At 46.1% G+C, this 13,759-nt stretch overlaps 1 protein-coding gene across 1 annotated transcript in view; it reads left to right on the forward strand.

Annotated features, from left to right (window-relative positions):
- Positions 1–13,759, forward strand: part of ABTB3 (ankyrin repeat and BTB domain containing 3) — a 778,151-nt gene that overhangs the window by 683,941 nt on the left and 80,451 nt on the right. Inside the window, exon 11 of the mRNA XM_078673942.1 lies at positions 4,808–4,986. Within this exon, the coding sequence (XP_078530068.1) occupies positions 4,808–4,986 (179 nt within the window). The remainder of the gene's footprint in view (positions 1–4,807; positions 4,987–13,759) is intronic.

A 13,759-nucleotide genomic window follows, 5' to 3' on the forward strand; every position in this document is an offset into this window, starting at 1 on the left:
GAATGGAGTAAAGGACAGATGGGAGAAAGACAAATGAAAGAGGTAGCAGACAGAAATGTGAAGAGTGAGAGGAAGGAGAAAACAATACCAGGGCGGGATGACGAGCAAAATAGGGATACGAGGTTGGGGATTAGGGAAAAGAAAAAATAGCAAGCGAGGGCACAAGAGAAAGAACGAAAGAGGAGACAGGGTGAAAGAGGGAAATCACGCCCCGTGAGATGTGGGAGGGGGTGGGGGGGAGCGGGACGAAGGAGAGCTGCGGGCGGAGGGAGGGGGGAGCGGGACGAAGGAGAGCTGCGGGCGGAGGGAGGGGGTGACGAAGGAGAGCTGCGGGCGGAGGGAGGGGGGTGAGAGCGGGACGAAGGAGGGCTGCGGAGGGAGGGGGGACGAGCAGAGCAGCTCTGGAAACCACCACCGTCTTTCTCCGAGGCAAAGCAGAAATGCCTCGGAGAAAGCATGGTAATTTTCGCATTCGGGGGCGTGTGTTTTGTTTGTGAAAATGTACGCCCCCAAATCCGAAAAAGACAGAGCTTCTTTGGAGGGACGGCTCTCTCCTCCAATGGCTGGCCTCCATTTAGGAAGCCAGCCAATGGAGGAGAGACGAAAAGAGAGGCGGGATGTTGATGCACTCTAAGTAACAATAAATCTCCGGACTTCCGGTCTTGGCCTACGGCCAAGCCTACGGTCCTGAGACCTAAAAAGCGCTTCCTGAATAGCATTTAGAGAAACGCACATTGCGATTCTCTAAATGCAGTTGCAGAATAGGTAATCGCAAAAATTGTGATTCCCTATTTTGCAATTGCCTTTTGGGATGATACATCTCCCGTTTGCGAACGGGAAAACGCTTGATACTTCTGGCCCTTAGTGACTACACAGGTTTTTAAGAGAAATTAAAAAAGAGCCTTAAACTATTTTAACTGTAACATGGATGTCCCAGAGGCATCTTTGATTATTCCTTAGAACTCAGACTGCATGTTTATGTTGTTCTCTAGATATGGGGCACTGCACATTGTTGAAAATGTATAACAGCATGTAATGTAATGTAAAGGACATTTGTAAAATGCTCTGTTACTCCAGGGAGAGCTAGCACTAATGTAATTCATGCTTTGACCTACCCTAATTTGGAAGAGTATTTATCCTGCTAGCCATCTGGAAATTCAGAGGTCTACCTGAAGTAATAGGCACATCAGAGGAAGGACGCAGCGTGAAATCTTGATAAACTAATTAGCTGTCCCTCTTTATGGTTACGTGGCAGGATGCCCCCATATGAAACAATGTGAGGGGTGGTAGACTTCTGCCTCCATTATCCATATGGGAGTATTTTCTTTCTAAGCTTGGAGTGAACAATTTAGACCTGGATAGGCAGAGTTTAGTTCATTAGAGGGGTATGACCCATTTTGACTCTGCCCAGACTGCTATGCAAGGGGGTGGGACAGACAATGACCTAATCGCTCGAAGTGCCTGTTAAGGGAGGATGAATGATATGGCATCTTTAGATTGAATAGGGACCTCCATCATCTAGAACTTTTTACCTCCATTTTAAACCCCTGCACATGGAAGAACAGATGGGAAGCAGGAGGACCACACAAGGAAAAAGACAATGTCCCTTTCTGGCATGTGGTGGGCCACTCTGAACATGTCCTCCTAAAACTTTTATCGGTAAGTGGCTGGAGCTTGTGCATTAGCTCCATGCCTTTTAACAGAAACAATAAGGGTTGGTCTTACAAGGGACCCTGAAAAAAAGGGGGTCCCCTTTCACCCCTGTGAAGCATTTTGTTGGTGGGTGCCCTAGGAATGAGTGTCAAAGGCCTCTGTTGGATGCATAGGTACCATGCAAGTGGCTGAAGGCCTTTGAGTGCCTGCGAGAAAGCTGTGAGTGCATGCAGTGTGCAGGCAGCGTGAGTGGCCTGCCTTGACGACCATCGAGTGATACTGCCAGGAAGACAGACGTTCGGGGGGATATTCATGGCCGAATATGAGGGCACGTCCAGGCTTCCATAGCTGACATTTTCTACAGAAAAGAACAATGCAGCACCAAGGGCTGTAAAACATCATTAAGAAATGGCTATCTGGACTACTGGGACCAGGACGCCCTAAAAGGTCACTTTTGATGGCTGGAGCATTGTACTGGAAAGGCTGTAGTGGGTGTCCCAAGCGTCAGCGGCAGCCATCGCATATGTACATCCAAGATAAAATAATTGTTTTCACCACATGAAGCTCATACACAGTTGGGCGTGCGGCTCACTATATTCAAAATGATTCCCTAATTAATGGCAGGGGTAGCATCCTGAACACTTGTGCTCTGCTGAGACCTAGACCATCTGCCATTGCCTACATTGGGCCCTGGGCTCTGGCCTGAGTGGACTTTATAATTATTATTATTATTATTATTATTATTATTACTATTATTATTATTATTATTATTATTATTCTGGCGTGGGGCTCCTCAGATCACCATCCTCATGGGGCACCACAGTGCTCTATCCATCATCCTCATACCCACGTCTGAGGTGAGTGGAGTGCAGAGAGGAGAGGAGGTGCCAGCTCCATTTCCCAGCATAGAGAACACTATCAATCAGTGTAGAGAAGCCAAGCAGACTAAGTGGCCTAGAGGGATGCTACGGATCCCTGCAATCCCATGTCAAGTGCCTCATGGAAAGACAGGAGCACTCATGTATACACCAGTGGGCACAGCAAATGTCTAAAAGTGGAAACAAAACTGCAAAAACAAACATACTTTTTTCTGTGGAAGCCACCTTAAAAAGACTGCTGTGGTCAAAAGGAGTGCTGCATACAGCATTGAAGCCTCCTTGGTAATTTGCATATTTTGGTAGTGGTGCACCCAGATCTTTAGAGGTATCACCAAAAGAGCCTTGATCACGGGCCCCGCACAAATGTCTCCACACCCAGAGAAAGGTAAACCCATCCTAAGGCTCCCGGAGTGTTGCATTAGCGACTCCGAGAAAAGTTTTTGCTCTGGTTCAAGTGCTTCCAGTACTGGCCTTCCAATATGGACTCATAGTGAGTGGAACCAGGACCGGACTGGAAACTTAAAACAGCCCTGGCAAAAATTAACATTTCAGCCCGCATGGGCAGACGTGTTAATGTGCGCTAGAACAAGAGCAACTCTTTCAAGTTGCGGCCGCGATTGGTAATGAGCGCGATCATTCCTAGAGGCTGAAACCGGCCTTCAAGTGTCAATACCGGCCTCCTGGGGCTCCAGCCTCCAAGGGAATTGCCCGCTTGCCCGGCTGGCCAGTCCGGCCTTGAGTGGAACACACTGGGTTTTAGGCTTTTAGAGGTTGCTGGTTCATCTAGTGCAACAATAGCAAGGTGGTCTTATAAGAACTGTTAGTTGTTGAGTAGGCCTGGTCTTTAAAATTTTAAGGGGAAATTGTATTTGTCGCAATGCAGTGTAATGTCTGTGCACATTGAAATTTCCATTTTCTCACTGTTGTTTGTATTGTGAGCACCCTAAGACAACGTCAGTAGCCCTGCATTTTTATAATTGCAGGGCTACTGATATAGTGGTTTTAAAGGTTAAGTTCTTCTGTAGAACAAACCATTACAGGTGCCTCAGACCTACAGGGTCTAATTTGCATTTTGATTATTAATAAACCACAGTGAGTTTCCTATAATTATACCCCCTATCATTTGCAAGGACTTCATGAGCATGTTGCCACTGGTGTTTCCACCTGCTATTTTGTGCATATGTGTAATTTTGTGCACATGATTTAGTGTTGTATCCATTGAAGTATCTTTCCGTTTTAAGCAAAAGAAAACAACAATTGGGCATTGGCTTAGTGTGTTCTTGGTTGTGTTACTGAGTTCTGAGTTTGTAGCCTGCATCGCCTCCCTGGGTCAGCCTTCAATTGATCTGCCTCACTAACCTGAGAGTCCTATTCTTCAACAGGTGCTTGGTCCCCAGTTTGAGGGTCCGCTCGATGCAGCCCCACAGCACTAAAACAAAAGACCTCAATTGTCACAATTTGGGTCCACTAACTTCTAATTACATTGGGGCACAGTAACACAGATTTTTCACAGTCAGACATTAACCCTGGGATTGTCCATTCATCATTTATTAGTCATGCTTGTTACAACAGTGGCACCTTTTTTGTTCTGCAGAGAAGCTGCAGTGAATGTGTATGTTGGTGGGTGTGTGTGTATAAATGTGAGCAAGAGGGTCTGCAATAGTCTTTGAGTTGTATCGTAGATAAAACATTGATTGTAATCATCATTTTGCCTACTATTTCTGATTCAAGTTGATCAACGACATGTATTTCTTCCCCTTCGCTGCGGCGGCAATTCCGCCGCAGCGCTAGGGGGCAGGGGTGACCGCACGGTGCTCCCATGCTCGTGACGGAACCGCTCCGTCACGAGCCTCGGGTGGGCTGTGCTTGTGACGGAGCGGTTCCGTCACAGCCCCGCCCGCTCAATAGAACGTGCCGCGCAGGCGCGCTGAGCGGGCCGTGACTGAACCGCTCCGTCACTAGCACAGCCCACCCGAGGCTCGTGACGGAGCGGTTCCGTCACGAACATGGGAGGGGTTAAATAAGTACATAACAGATCTGCAGAGAATATGTAACAGACAAATCAGCATACACATTGTTTACTTAGGAACAGGTCACTGATCTGGGATCTGCTTCTCATCAACACTGGTTTGGTGAAGGGTTGCCACTCTTGTGCCAATGTGCCAGTTGAAGAGGAAAGACTATGTTGTGTTTTCGTTTTGAAAGTGTTATCCTACTTTTCCCCTAAGGTATTATTTTATTCTACAGTCACGTGTTTCTACATGTATCATTTGTAGGTGTCCCATGGACCCTCCATACGTGGTTCGAGTCCCTGAGAGTTTCCTTTCAGCAGCACAGAAGACCTCTCATCCAGGGCTTGCTGAAGGAGTTCAAGTCTATTCAAGAAGAAGAGTACACAGAGGAACTCATCACCCAAGGGCTGCCCCTAATGTGTGAGATACTGAAAGCAAGCAAGGTATGGTCCTACGGTCCTTCCTAGTAGACATGGAAAAAGATTCTATGAGATGAGAGCGGACATTCTGCACACTTTATTAACATTTTGATTATGTAATCTTCAAAAGAATGTACAAATAAATTCACACCCTTGTTTTTCATATCCATTTCAAAGTACTCTGAGGTTTACTCATATGTTACTGCTTGTTCCATATAGGAGACAGCCGAGTAGTTTCAGCATCTAAAATGTCCATGATCATCTCATTCATTGTCCTGTACCTCCATTTTCTTGGCTCACTTTTTAAAATGCATACATACTTAAAGGGACAGTTGTAAATAACGACTTAGGGTACATTTTATTGCTAATGTTGCTTGTAAGAGTGTGGTGATTTTGATTGGTCAATTGACTGAACCTCGCCTTTAACCTAGAGGTCATCGATTCAGATCATTGTGCCCTTTTGCCATTCTTAGACTGAGAAAATGAGACCATTGAGATGAAGGCCATTAGCAAATATGTCTAAAAACTCAGCTGATCACCTAAAGGTTGTGTCTGTTATTGGTTTCAGAGTAACTTGGTATTTTTAGGAATGGCCACAACAGTCAGCATTACAAATACTAAAATGTTATTCTAAGATGTAGTTGTTCATTATGAAGCTGCTTAAGGTAATTATTGGACCTGAGTGTGGTCACCTTACTCATTTGACCGGGATGTCCTTGTCGATTTGAATGTCTTATGTTAGGTGAACTGACTGGTCTTTTAGAAAGGAATTGAATCATGCTCTTCTGAATTAGAATAATGGCACCCAAAAGAAGAGTTGAACGGAAAATATATTATTAAGGGTATAAAAAATAGGTGAGAGGTTGATTAATACCACGTGGCAGAGTGGAAGAGTGTCTTGTAGGAATTGAATCATGCTCTTCTGAATTAGAATAATGGCACCCAAAAGAAGAGTTGAACAGAAAATATATTAATAAGGGTATCAAAAATAGGTGAGAGGTTGATTAATACCACGTGGCAGAGTGGGAGAGTTTCTTGTAGGTCAAACAGTGTGATCCTTGGCCCCTTCAGAAAGCAATTTGCTGAATTGATTGGACAACTATATCTGAATAGTTGTTTTATTTTGAAGGACATTTATTTTCATAAAAGCTGGTATTGAAGTTGGATCAGCAACTAGATTTTGTTTTGGGTCAAGAATGATCATTTTATCTTAATGGTGACAGTTAAGTTAAAATTGGACTGGGCAGTGATGTATTGAGGTATTGAAGAATTTGATGTTTAGTGGGATTGGAGATAATGCTATCTAAATGCCAGGCACTTTCTTTATATACTCTCATTGCACAGTAAAATGTCCTGTTTGAACTGTGACAGGCACTGATGAGATTTTCTGTGTTTTTGTGTAATGCGTTGGGATGTGGCATTTGGACAAAGTACTGCTTGCTCCAGTAAGAGTGCCAATTTTACAGATAGTATTAAATAGAAGATACTTCTAGCAACAAGATAAGCACATATTTCAGAATGTGATAATGCCACCTGCTGGCAAATGCAACTTTTAGAAATTGGGTTATTGGTTGGCTGGGGTGTGAGCCCTGGTCAAGCAGCAACTGCATTTCTGCATTTCTAGTCCGGGTAAGACACCTGGAAATCCCAAATTTACTTGTGTAAATTCTGGTAGATTGGCACAGAATGGTCAGGCTTAACTTGAAGGCAACGTGCAAAGTATTTATGCAACACGTCAAACAGTAAAACAGTGAAAACACCCAGCAAAAAGATCCCAAACCAGACTTAGAATATATTTTAATAAATAAAAAAGACCAAAATAATCAAAATCCAATTAGTAGAACCAGAGATACTGAATTTTAAAGTTCTAGGGTGAAATAGTGCCAAACATCACAAAGTGCCAACAAGGGATTTCTGGTCACACTGGACTGGGACAAGGTCACAAGTTCAGGCCGAGCACAATAGAGTGTGGGATGGCTACAGAGACCCAGGTAGGCCCACTGAACAAAGTACCTTGAATCCTGGTTGGGAACATTGCATGGACCCGAGTTAAAGAAGAGTTGCGCAGCCAAAGTGATGCGTTGGTTCCAAGATGCAGCACAGCTGCAGTGCAAGGTCCTGTTGTGTCATCGATGAGGATCCCGTCAACAGGGCTTGTGATGTGAAGGTCAAGCATCAAGGATGTGGTGTGCAGCTAAGGTGATATGTTGGTTGCAATGAGCTGCAAGGCTTCATCATCAAGTTGCCGTAGATGAGGAATGTGGAATGAGGAATGTGAGGACTTGGTTCGGAGATGCGCCGCGCCAATCAGTCGGCTACGAAGATGCAAGGGTAATGCGGACCTTCTTCTCCGGGCTGAATCCATGCAGCAGAACGATGCATCACCTTAGGCCCACCCTTCAAGGGTCCGGAACTGGGCTGGCACCACTTGGCATGGTAGACTCACCGATGGCTAGAGTTCAGGTGCAGATGCGAGGTTGTTGGAAGCCTGTTATATCCCTAAGGCTTCAGATCAGGAGGCCAGCCAACTAGCTCTGGGAGTCACTCTAGGATCTGGGTACAAGAGTTGCAGGTTGTTAGAAATGTGGTTTCTGGTTGGCTAGGACATACGCCTAAGCCAGGCAGAAACCACCACTCTAGTCAGGGCAAGGGATGTACACACCAAAGATAACCCCTGCTCACCCCCTTGGTAGCTTGGCACGAGCAGTTAGGCTTATCCCAGAGGCAATGTGTAAAGCGTTTGCGCAACACACTCACACAGCAGCAACACACTAGGCACACCACAGAAGAAACTCCACACAAGGTTATATTAAAAATAGCCTTTGTATTATCATAAACACATTAGATCATAACCACACATGTACACTGTGCCAACTGGCACCAGGCAATAATTTACAGGGGATTATATACAGGACAGGGCCAATCGGATCACTGTCATATCACCATTAGAACAGGTAAGTAGTAAAGCAACCAGTTCTTACTGGTACAATAATGAACTCAGCATTATTTCACATTAGCATAATCATCACATTAGGCATAAAACACAATATGCATAAGTCAGCAGTGTACAGGTACCTTGAGACCTAACAAGGATAAGGATTAATATATCCATCTTCCCACTTCTCCATATGAATTGACAAATCTGTTTATAGGGGATTGCACTCATTGAGACGCCCTCTGTCTCATTACACCTTTCACTTGGTCCTGAAGAAAGCCCACTTGTCCTCACCAGGCAACTAAGGGCTGAAACATGTCGACCTTTTTTAATCACTGACTGCAGTGTGTGAGAGCCCTAATCACTCTCTAACACACGTTAAAAACTTTTTAATTCCAACTCGAATCCAGACCCAATAAAGACGAACTTCTGGCTATACGAATACTTTTTAATTGACATACCCTACACATCACTGATCACTACTGTTTTAACAAGGGGAAAACCTCCGACTGGAGGATGCATAACCACTAACCCTATGATTATGTGAACACGTGACTAATTAGCGGAGAATCAAGATATACCGCTTTAACGTAAAATCAGACACGTGCATGAAGGTTTTTAATTTGGGACATATCGGTACTGTTTTAACCAGGAGAAAACCTCTGGCTGGAGGATGCATAACCACTAACCCTATGATTATGCGAACACGTGACTAATTAGCGGAGAATCAAGATATACCGCTTTAACGTAAAATCAGACACGTGTATGAGGGTTTTTAATTTGGGACATATCGGTACGCAACCTGCATACCCAGGTTATGCAGGACAAGTGATCCTTCCCTACCTGATCTTGTGTAAGTCAGCAGTGCACCACAGTACACTGACCAGGTGCCTACATCACCTTAGGGCCTTGCCCCCTATCGGTACATCCATAAAGTGCACAAAGCACCTTAGCGTAATCACTGAAATGACCCCGGGCCAACTGACCTTTCACTGGGCTCAAAATACCCTCTGTCCAGAATGTCAGGGCGCGAAGATAGGGCCTCTCAATTAGCCCTAGGGCTGCAAAAGCAGCAAAGCCAAGGTGCGCAATGCGCTGGGGGAGTGTATCTCACTCCCTTCTGATCACCAACCAAAATGCCCCCAAAGTAAAATGGCACTGGCACCACCGTGCCGTGAAAGCCCCATTCTGGGCCTCCTAAAATAACTTTGGCCAAACGTTGCAGCTGCCTGCTCTCTCTCGAGATGCAGCTGTGGCAAACAAAATGTGCGCTGGCACCAATGGGGCCTCTGGAGATCCTCCTCCACCGGGACCTCTCGTTGCAGCTGCACGCTCACCCTTAGGGCAGCTGTGCAATCACCGTTGGCCCGGTAGGGCCTCCTGAGCCCCCACTGGGACTTTTTGAAGGCCAAAAGATTGCCCCCACAGTGCAGCTACCCGCCAACGGGCGGGTCACCTGGGAAGAAAGTGACACCGGCACCACAGTGCCTCAGGGAGCACCAACTCGGCTCCCCCTTCAGTCCCAATTCACCGGGGCTTTGCACGTAGACTCCTCCGGTCTCCTTCTCCATTCGGGGAAAGGGGCACCAGCACAGTGCCTCGTCCAGCTCTGCACGCAGCCTGGCATCTCCTGGCTTCTGGGGCTCTCTGGACTTCTTCTTTGGGCCAGGGATGCCCTGGGAAGCGGGGTAGGCTCCGGTCCTCCTTCCAACACCACTCTTCTGGCCGCAACTCCGCCCACAACCTGGCACTGGCGCCGGGTTGCGGCGGTGAAAAATACGAGCCCACGCTCAGGCTCACAGGCGCTGCTCCTTCTTTCTCTGCGGTGCAATGCATAGTGGGCACCCGTGTTAAAATGAAGCTCAAATGCGGGGTAGGCACCCCCATTTTAAATATGCATGAAAACGGGGGTGGGCTTCCGCTTCGATTGGCAAAATGCGGGGTGGGCTCCCACACAGCAAACACAAAATGTGGGGTGGGCTCCTGCTTCTCTTGCATCCAGGTGGGGGAATCCCCACGTCGGGATTCCTTCGAAGTAAGTTGCAGCTCAAAGCTGCAGAGCCCACGTGCTCCTCTTCTCTTAGGCCATACAAAGATAGCGCTCAGAGGGCGCTAAAAGTCCTTAAAGTTCAAGGGGTATAGCTGGGCCCAGGCAGGCCAGCACACAGGGCCCTCCAGCAGGGAGGCAGTCCCTTGTGATGGTTCCTCCTGTGGCCCAGGAGCCGCAAGCCCCACATCACAAGGAAGCACAAAAGCACAACACTTTCATGGGGTCACAGCCCCAATATTTATACCAACATTTGCTTTGTCTGCCCTGGCACAGGGCTTGGGGAACCAGCCTTAACTGATTCTGGGGGTGTTGGAACACTTTGTTGTCAAGGCTCCTGTTCCTCTTTGTCAGGTGGGGGCTCGTTATCAGACACACCTCGGGGCGGAACCAGCATTCACATAGGCATGCACAGACCTATTCAGGGTCAGGAGACTACTCCTCCCACTACTCCAAATGCAGATCCCCTATTCAGCCTAGCGTTGACTCACCCTGCCCTCCCTGGAGCCACACACACCTCACCAGCCCCTATCACTCCAAAGCCAGACATACAATCCACATCAGGCAGGCAGACAATTAGCACACAGAAATGCTGAAATGGCCTTTCTAAAATAGTGATTTTAAATCTGCGCACAGCATTGCGCAGCATTTATTATTACAATTCCAACCATACCAGACTTGACAACACTGCTCTTCTCATATCAGGAATTACCACTAAAATACTTATCAGGGAATCCCCAATGCATTCCTGTGGGAGGGCAGCCTCACAGCAGTGAGAAACCAAAATGGCTCTTTGTCACTACCGGGACATGTCACACATGTAAGGTACATGTCCTACCTTTTACCTACAGTGCACCCTGCCCATAGGGCTAGCTAGGGCCTACCTTAGGGGTGACTGACATGCTGTAAAAGGGGGGCCACAGGCATGGCACACACTTTAGGTGCCATGTCACAGAGGCAGTAACACTGCGCGCACAGGCCCTGCAATGACAGAGACCTGAGACAGGTTTGAAAGGCTACTTTGGTGGGTGGCGTAATCAGTGCTGCAAGACCACCAGTAGCATTTAATTTACCAGCCCGGGTATATGAGATACCACTTTACATGGGACTGACAGGTAAATTAAATATGCCAAACAGGTGTAGACCAATCTTTACCATATTTATCACAGAGAGCTCACGGACTTTACACTGAACAGCAGTGCTAAGGTGCCCAGAGTCCTAAAACCACCAACACCATGTCAGAAAAAAGGCATGGGGAAGGCAAAACGTTTAGGGAGAACCCTGCAAAAATTGCCTTCTTATCCAAGCAAGATGGCAGCAGGCAGCATGAGTACAGCAGAGTAGCAGTCCATCAGTGTGACAGTCCTTTCAGCAACACAGCAGTCCTTCCTAGTAGAGTATTCACAGGTCCAGAAGTGTACGGAAGTGGTGGTGTCTAAGGCCCTTCTTTTATACACAGCTGTGCCTTTGAAGTGGGGATAAACCTCTACAGACATGCCTTTGAAGTGCACAGATGACCTGCCAGGCCTGGCTTTAGACTACCAACAGGAGGCAGGCTGCCTTTTGTTTGGGGACTGGACACTACCTACTCAGATGTAAGTGAGGCTGGGTCCTCCCTCCCATCCTATCAGGATAACACACTTAGCTATAATATACAAAGCCCAACTGCCAACTACACCCAATCATGTTATCAGGGACAGGTTGCAGGCACCAAGGGCCCGATGTAGGTCACCAAATACCGGTCGGTAACGGCCGAATTGGGCCGTTACCGACCGGTATTTGGTGATTGAGATGTAGGAGGCAATATTTTGCACAATCTGTAAATTTACCGAATCGGTAAATTTACCGATTCTGTAAAATACCGAATCGGTAATTTTACCGATTCGGTAAATTCCAGATGTAGGTAGCACTGGGAGTGAGGGACGCACTGAACTCTTCCAATTTTTCATTGTGATGAAATAAAAACATCTGTGGCCAAATGAGAAATAATGAAAGTACAATACTTTACTCTAAGGCTGAGTTAAGCAAAAGAAGTGATCCATTTCTAGACTGTAGTAAGGACAAAGTAACTGGAATAATAACCTTCAACAGTCTCACAATGATAGGAATCTCCTTCTGTGATCTAATGCAGTGTAAACAACGTCCTTGTGTAATGTAAACAGGTTCATTATCACCATACTAATGTTCTGTAATTTTACGCAAGGTCAATGAATCAGGTCAATATGATTTGGCCAGTGGCGGCTAGCACAGGTAAACTCTGTGGGGCGGTGAGGCGGGACGGGAGTGGTGTGGGGGATAGTGGAGCTCGACATACAATGGGAAAGTGGAAAGTGAATAAATAAAGCCACTTACCTTGAGCTAGCCGCATTGCTGAGTCACCGATGCGGTGAGCGCAAGGTAAGTGGTTTTATTTATTATTTACTTTCACTTTCCCGTCATATGTCGAACTCCACTAATCCCTCACCCCGCCTCACTGCCCCACAGAGTTTACTAGTGCAAGCGCCACTGGCTTTGGCATTCTCATTCTGAGACGAATAATCCGAGATCATCTGTTATCTATTAAATGTTAGAGCAACTAGCACAATTTCTTGTACTCTAGTGAACATAAAGGATTCAAAGCAATTTTAATCTAATGCAAGGTAAATTGCTAGGAACAATACACATTATTAATTTAATGCAGTATAAGGTAATCAGAGCAAGTCGGTGTAATCTAATGCTAGGTGAAGTCACTGCAGTAGTAACTGCCCATATTCTAATGCACTGTAATGCTATAAAAGCAATCACCCGCAATGCAGTTTAGGCCAATGTAGCTGGAATCATCTCCCTCTGCCATCTGATAAAGAGTAGAGTCATTTTATACCGTTATCAAGTAAATCAAAAAGAAATGAGAGTAGTCTTTTTTTCTTAGTTTGCCGTCTTCATGATATTTAAGTTACAAAAAGGATTTAGGCAGTCTTTGAAGAGTTCAATTATAGAGATGTCTTGACAGCAAATCTGGACATGCCGAGGATTTACAGACCCTTCCTTCAACAAACAAACTCATCCTACTATGCAAGGGAAGATTGTTTTCACTGGGCCCATCACAGGCTCTGCAGATCTTAAAATGGTTCATAAACCCGGAGGATCTGACTGGCTGCTCGGAACTGACATATTCTGCTGCGTCAATCATTGCATTAGGTCAGGCACTGAATCTTGCACCCTGAAAAAAGTTTCAGGTGGTGTAAGGTGGCAGGAGGGACATCCTCTGACAGATCGAATGATATGTGAGGCTCCCAAAGGAGCATTTTATACGACCTTGAAATATGAAAAACTACTGTTTGTGCCATGGGATTTGTAGATCCACCCATGGGATCATGGATCCTTCATCCCCTTAATTGGGCTTGTAGCCAATATTTTCTTTTTAATTGCAATTTTTCTTTTTTTGTTTGCAGTTTTGCAAATCTTGAAAAGAACAATTATTATTATTATTTTTGTACAGTGCAGTGGCATATGCCCATAGGCTATGATCTGTGATCAGCATGAACATTTGTGCTGGGGACAGGGCACAACTAGTGTGGGAGGGGGAGACTTGCACAGCTTAGTCAAGGACAGGCCCCCTGACATACCTGCACATGGCCAAAGGTTGAGCACAGATAATTAGGGTGGAGTGGGTGTTGTTGTAGGGTCAGGAGAGGGGGCAGGCCCTGTCCCCAAAGCCTGTTACACATGGCTGAAGGCCATGCACAGCTGGGTGGGTTAGAAAGGGGGCTGGTTAAGGGCCTTAAAGGAGGCTAGACTCTGCATCTAGTGCTCGATTTGCATGCCTTTCCCTGTCT

Source organism: Lissotriton helveticus, chromosome 1_1, assembly GCF_964261635.1.
Source record: "Lissotriton helveticus chromosome 1_1, aLisHel1.1, whole genome shotgun sequence".
Classification (NCBI taxonomy): domain Eukaryota; kingdom Metazoa; phylum Chordata; class Amphibia; order Caudata; family Salamandridae; genus Lissotriton; species Lissotriton helveticus.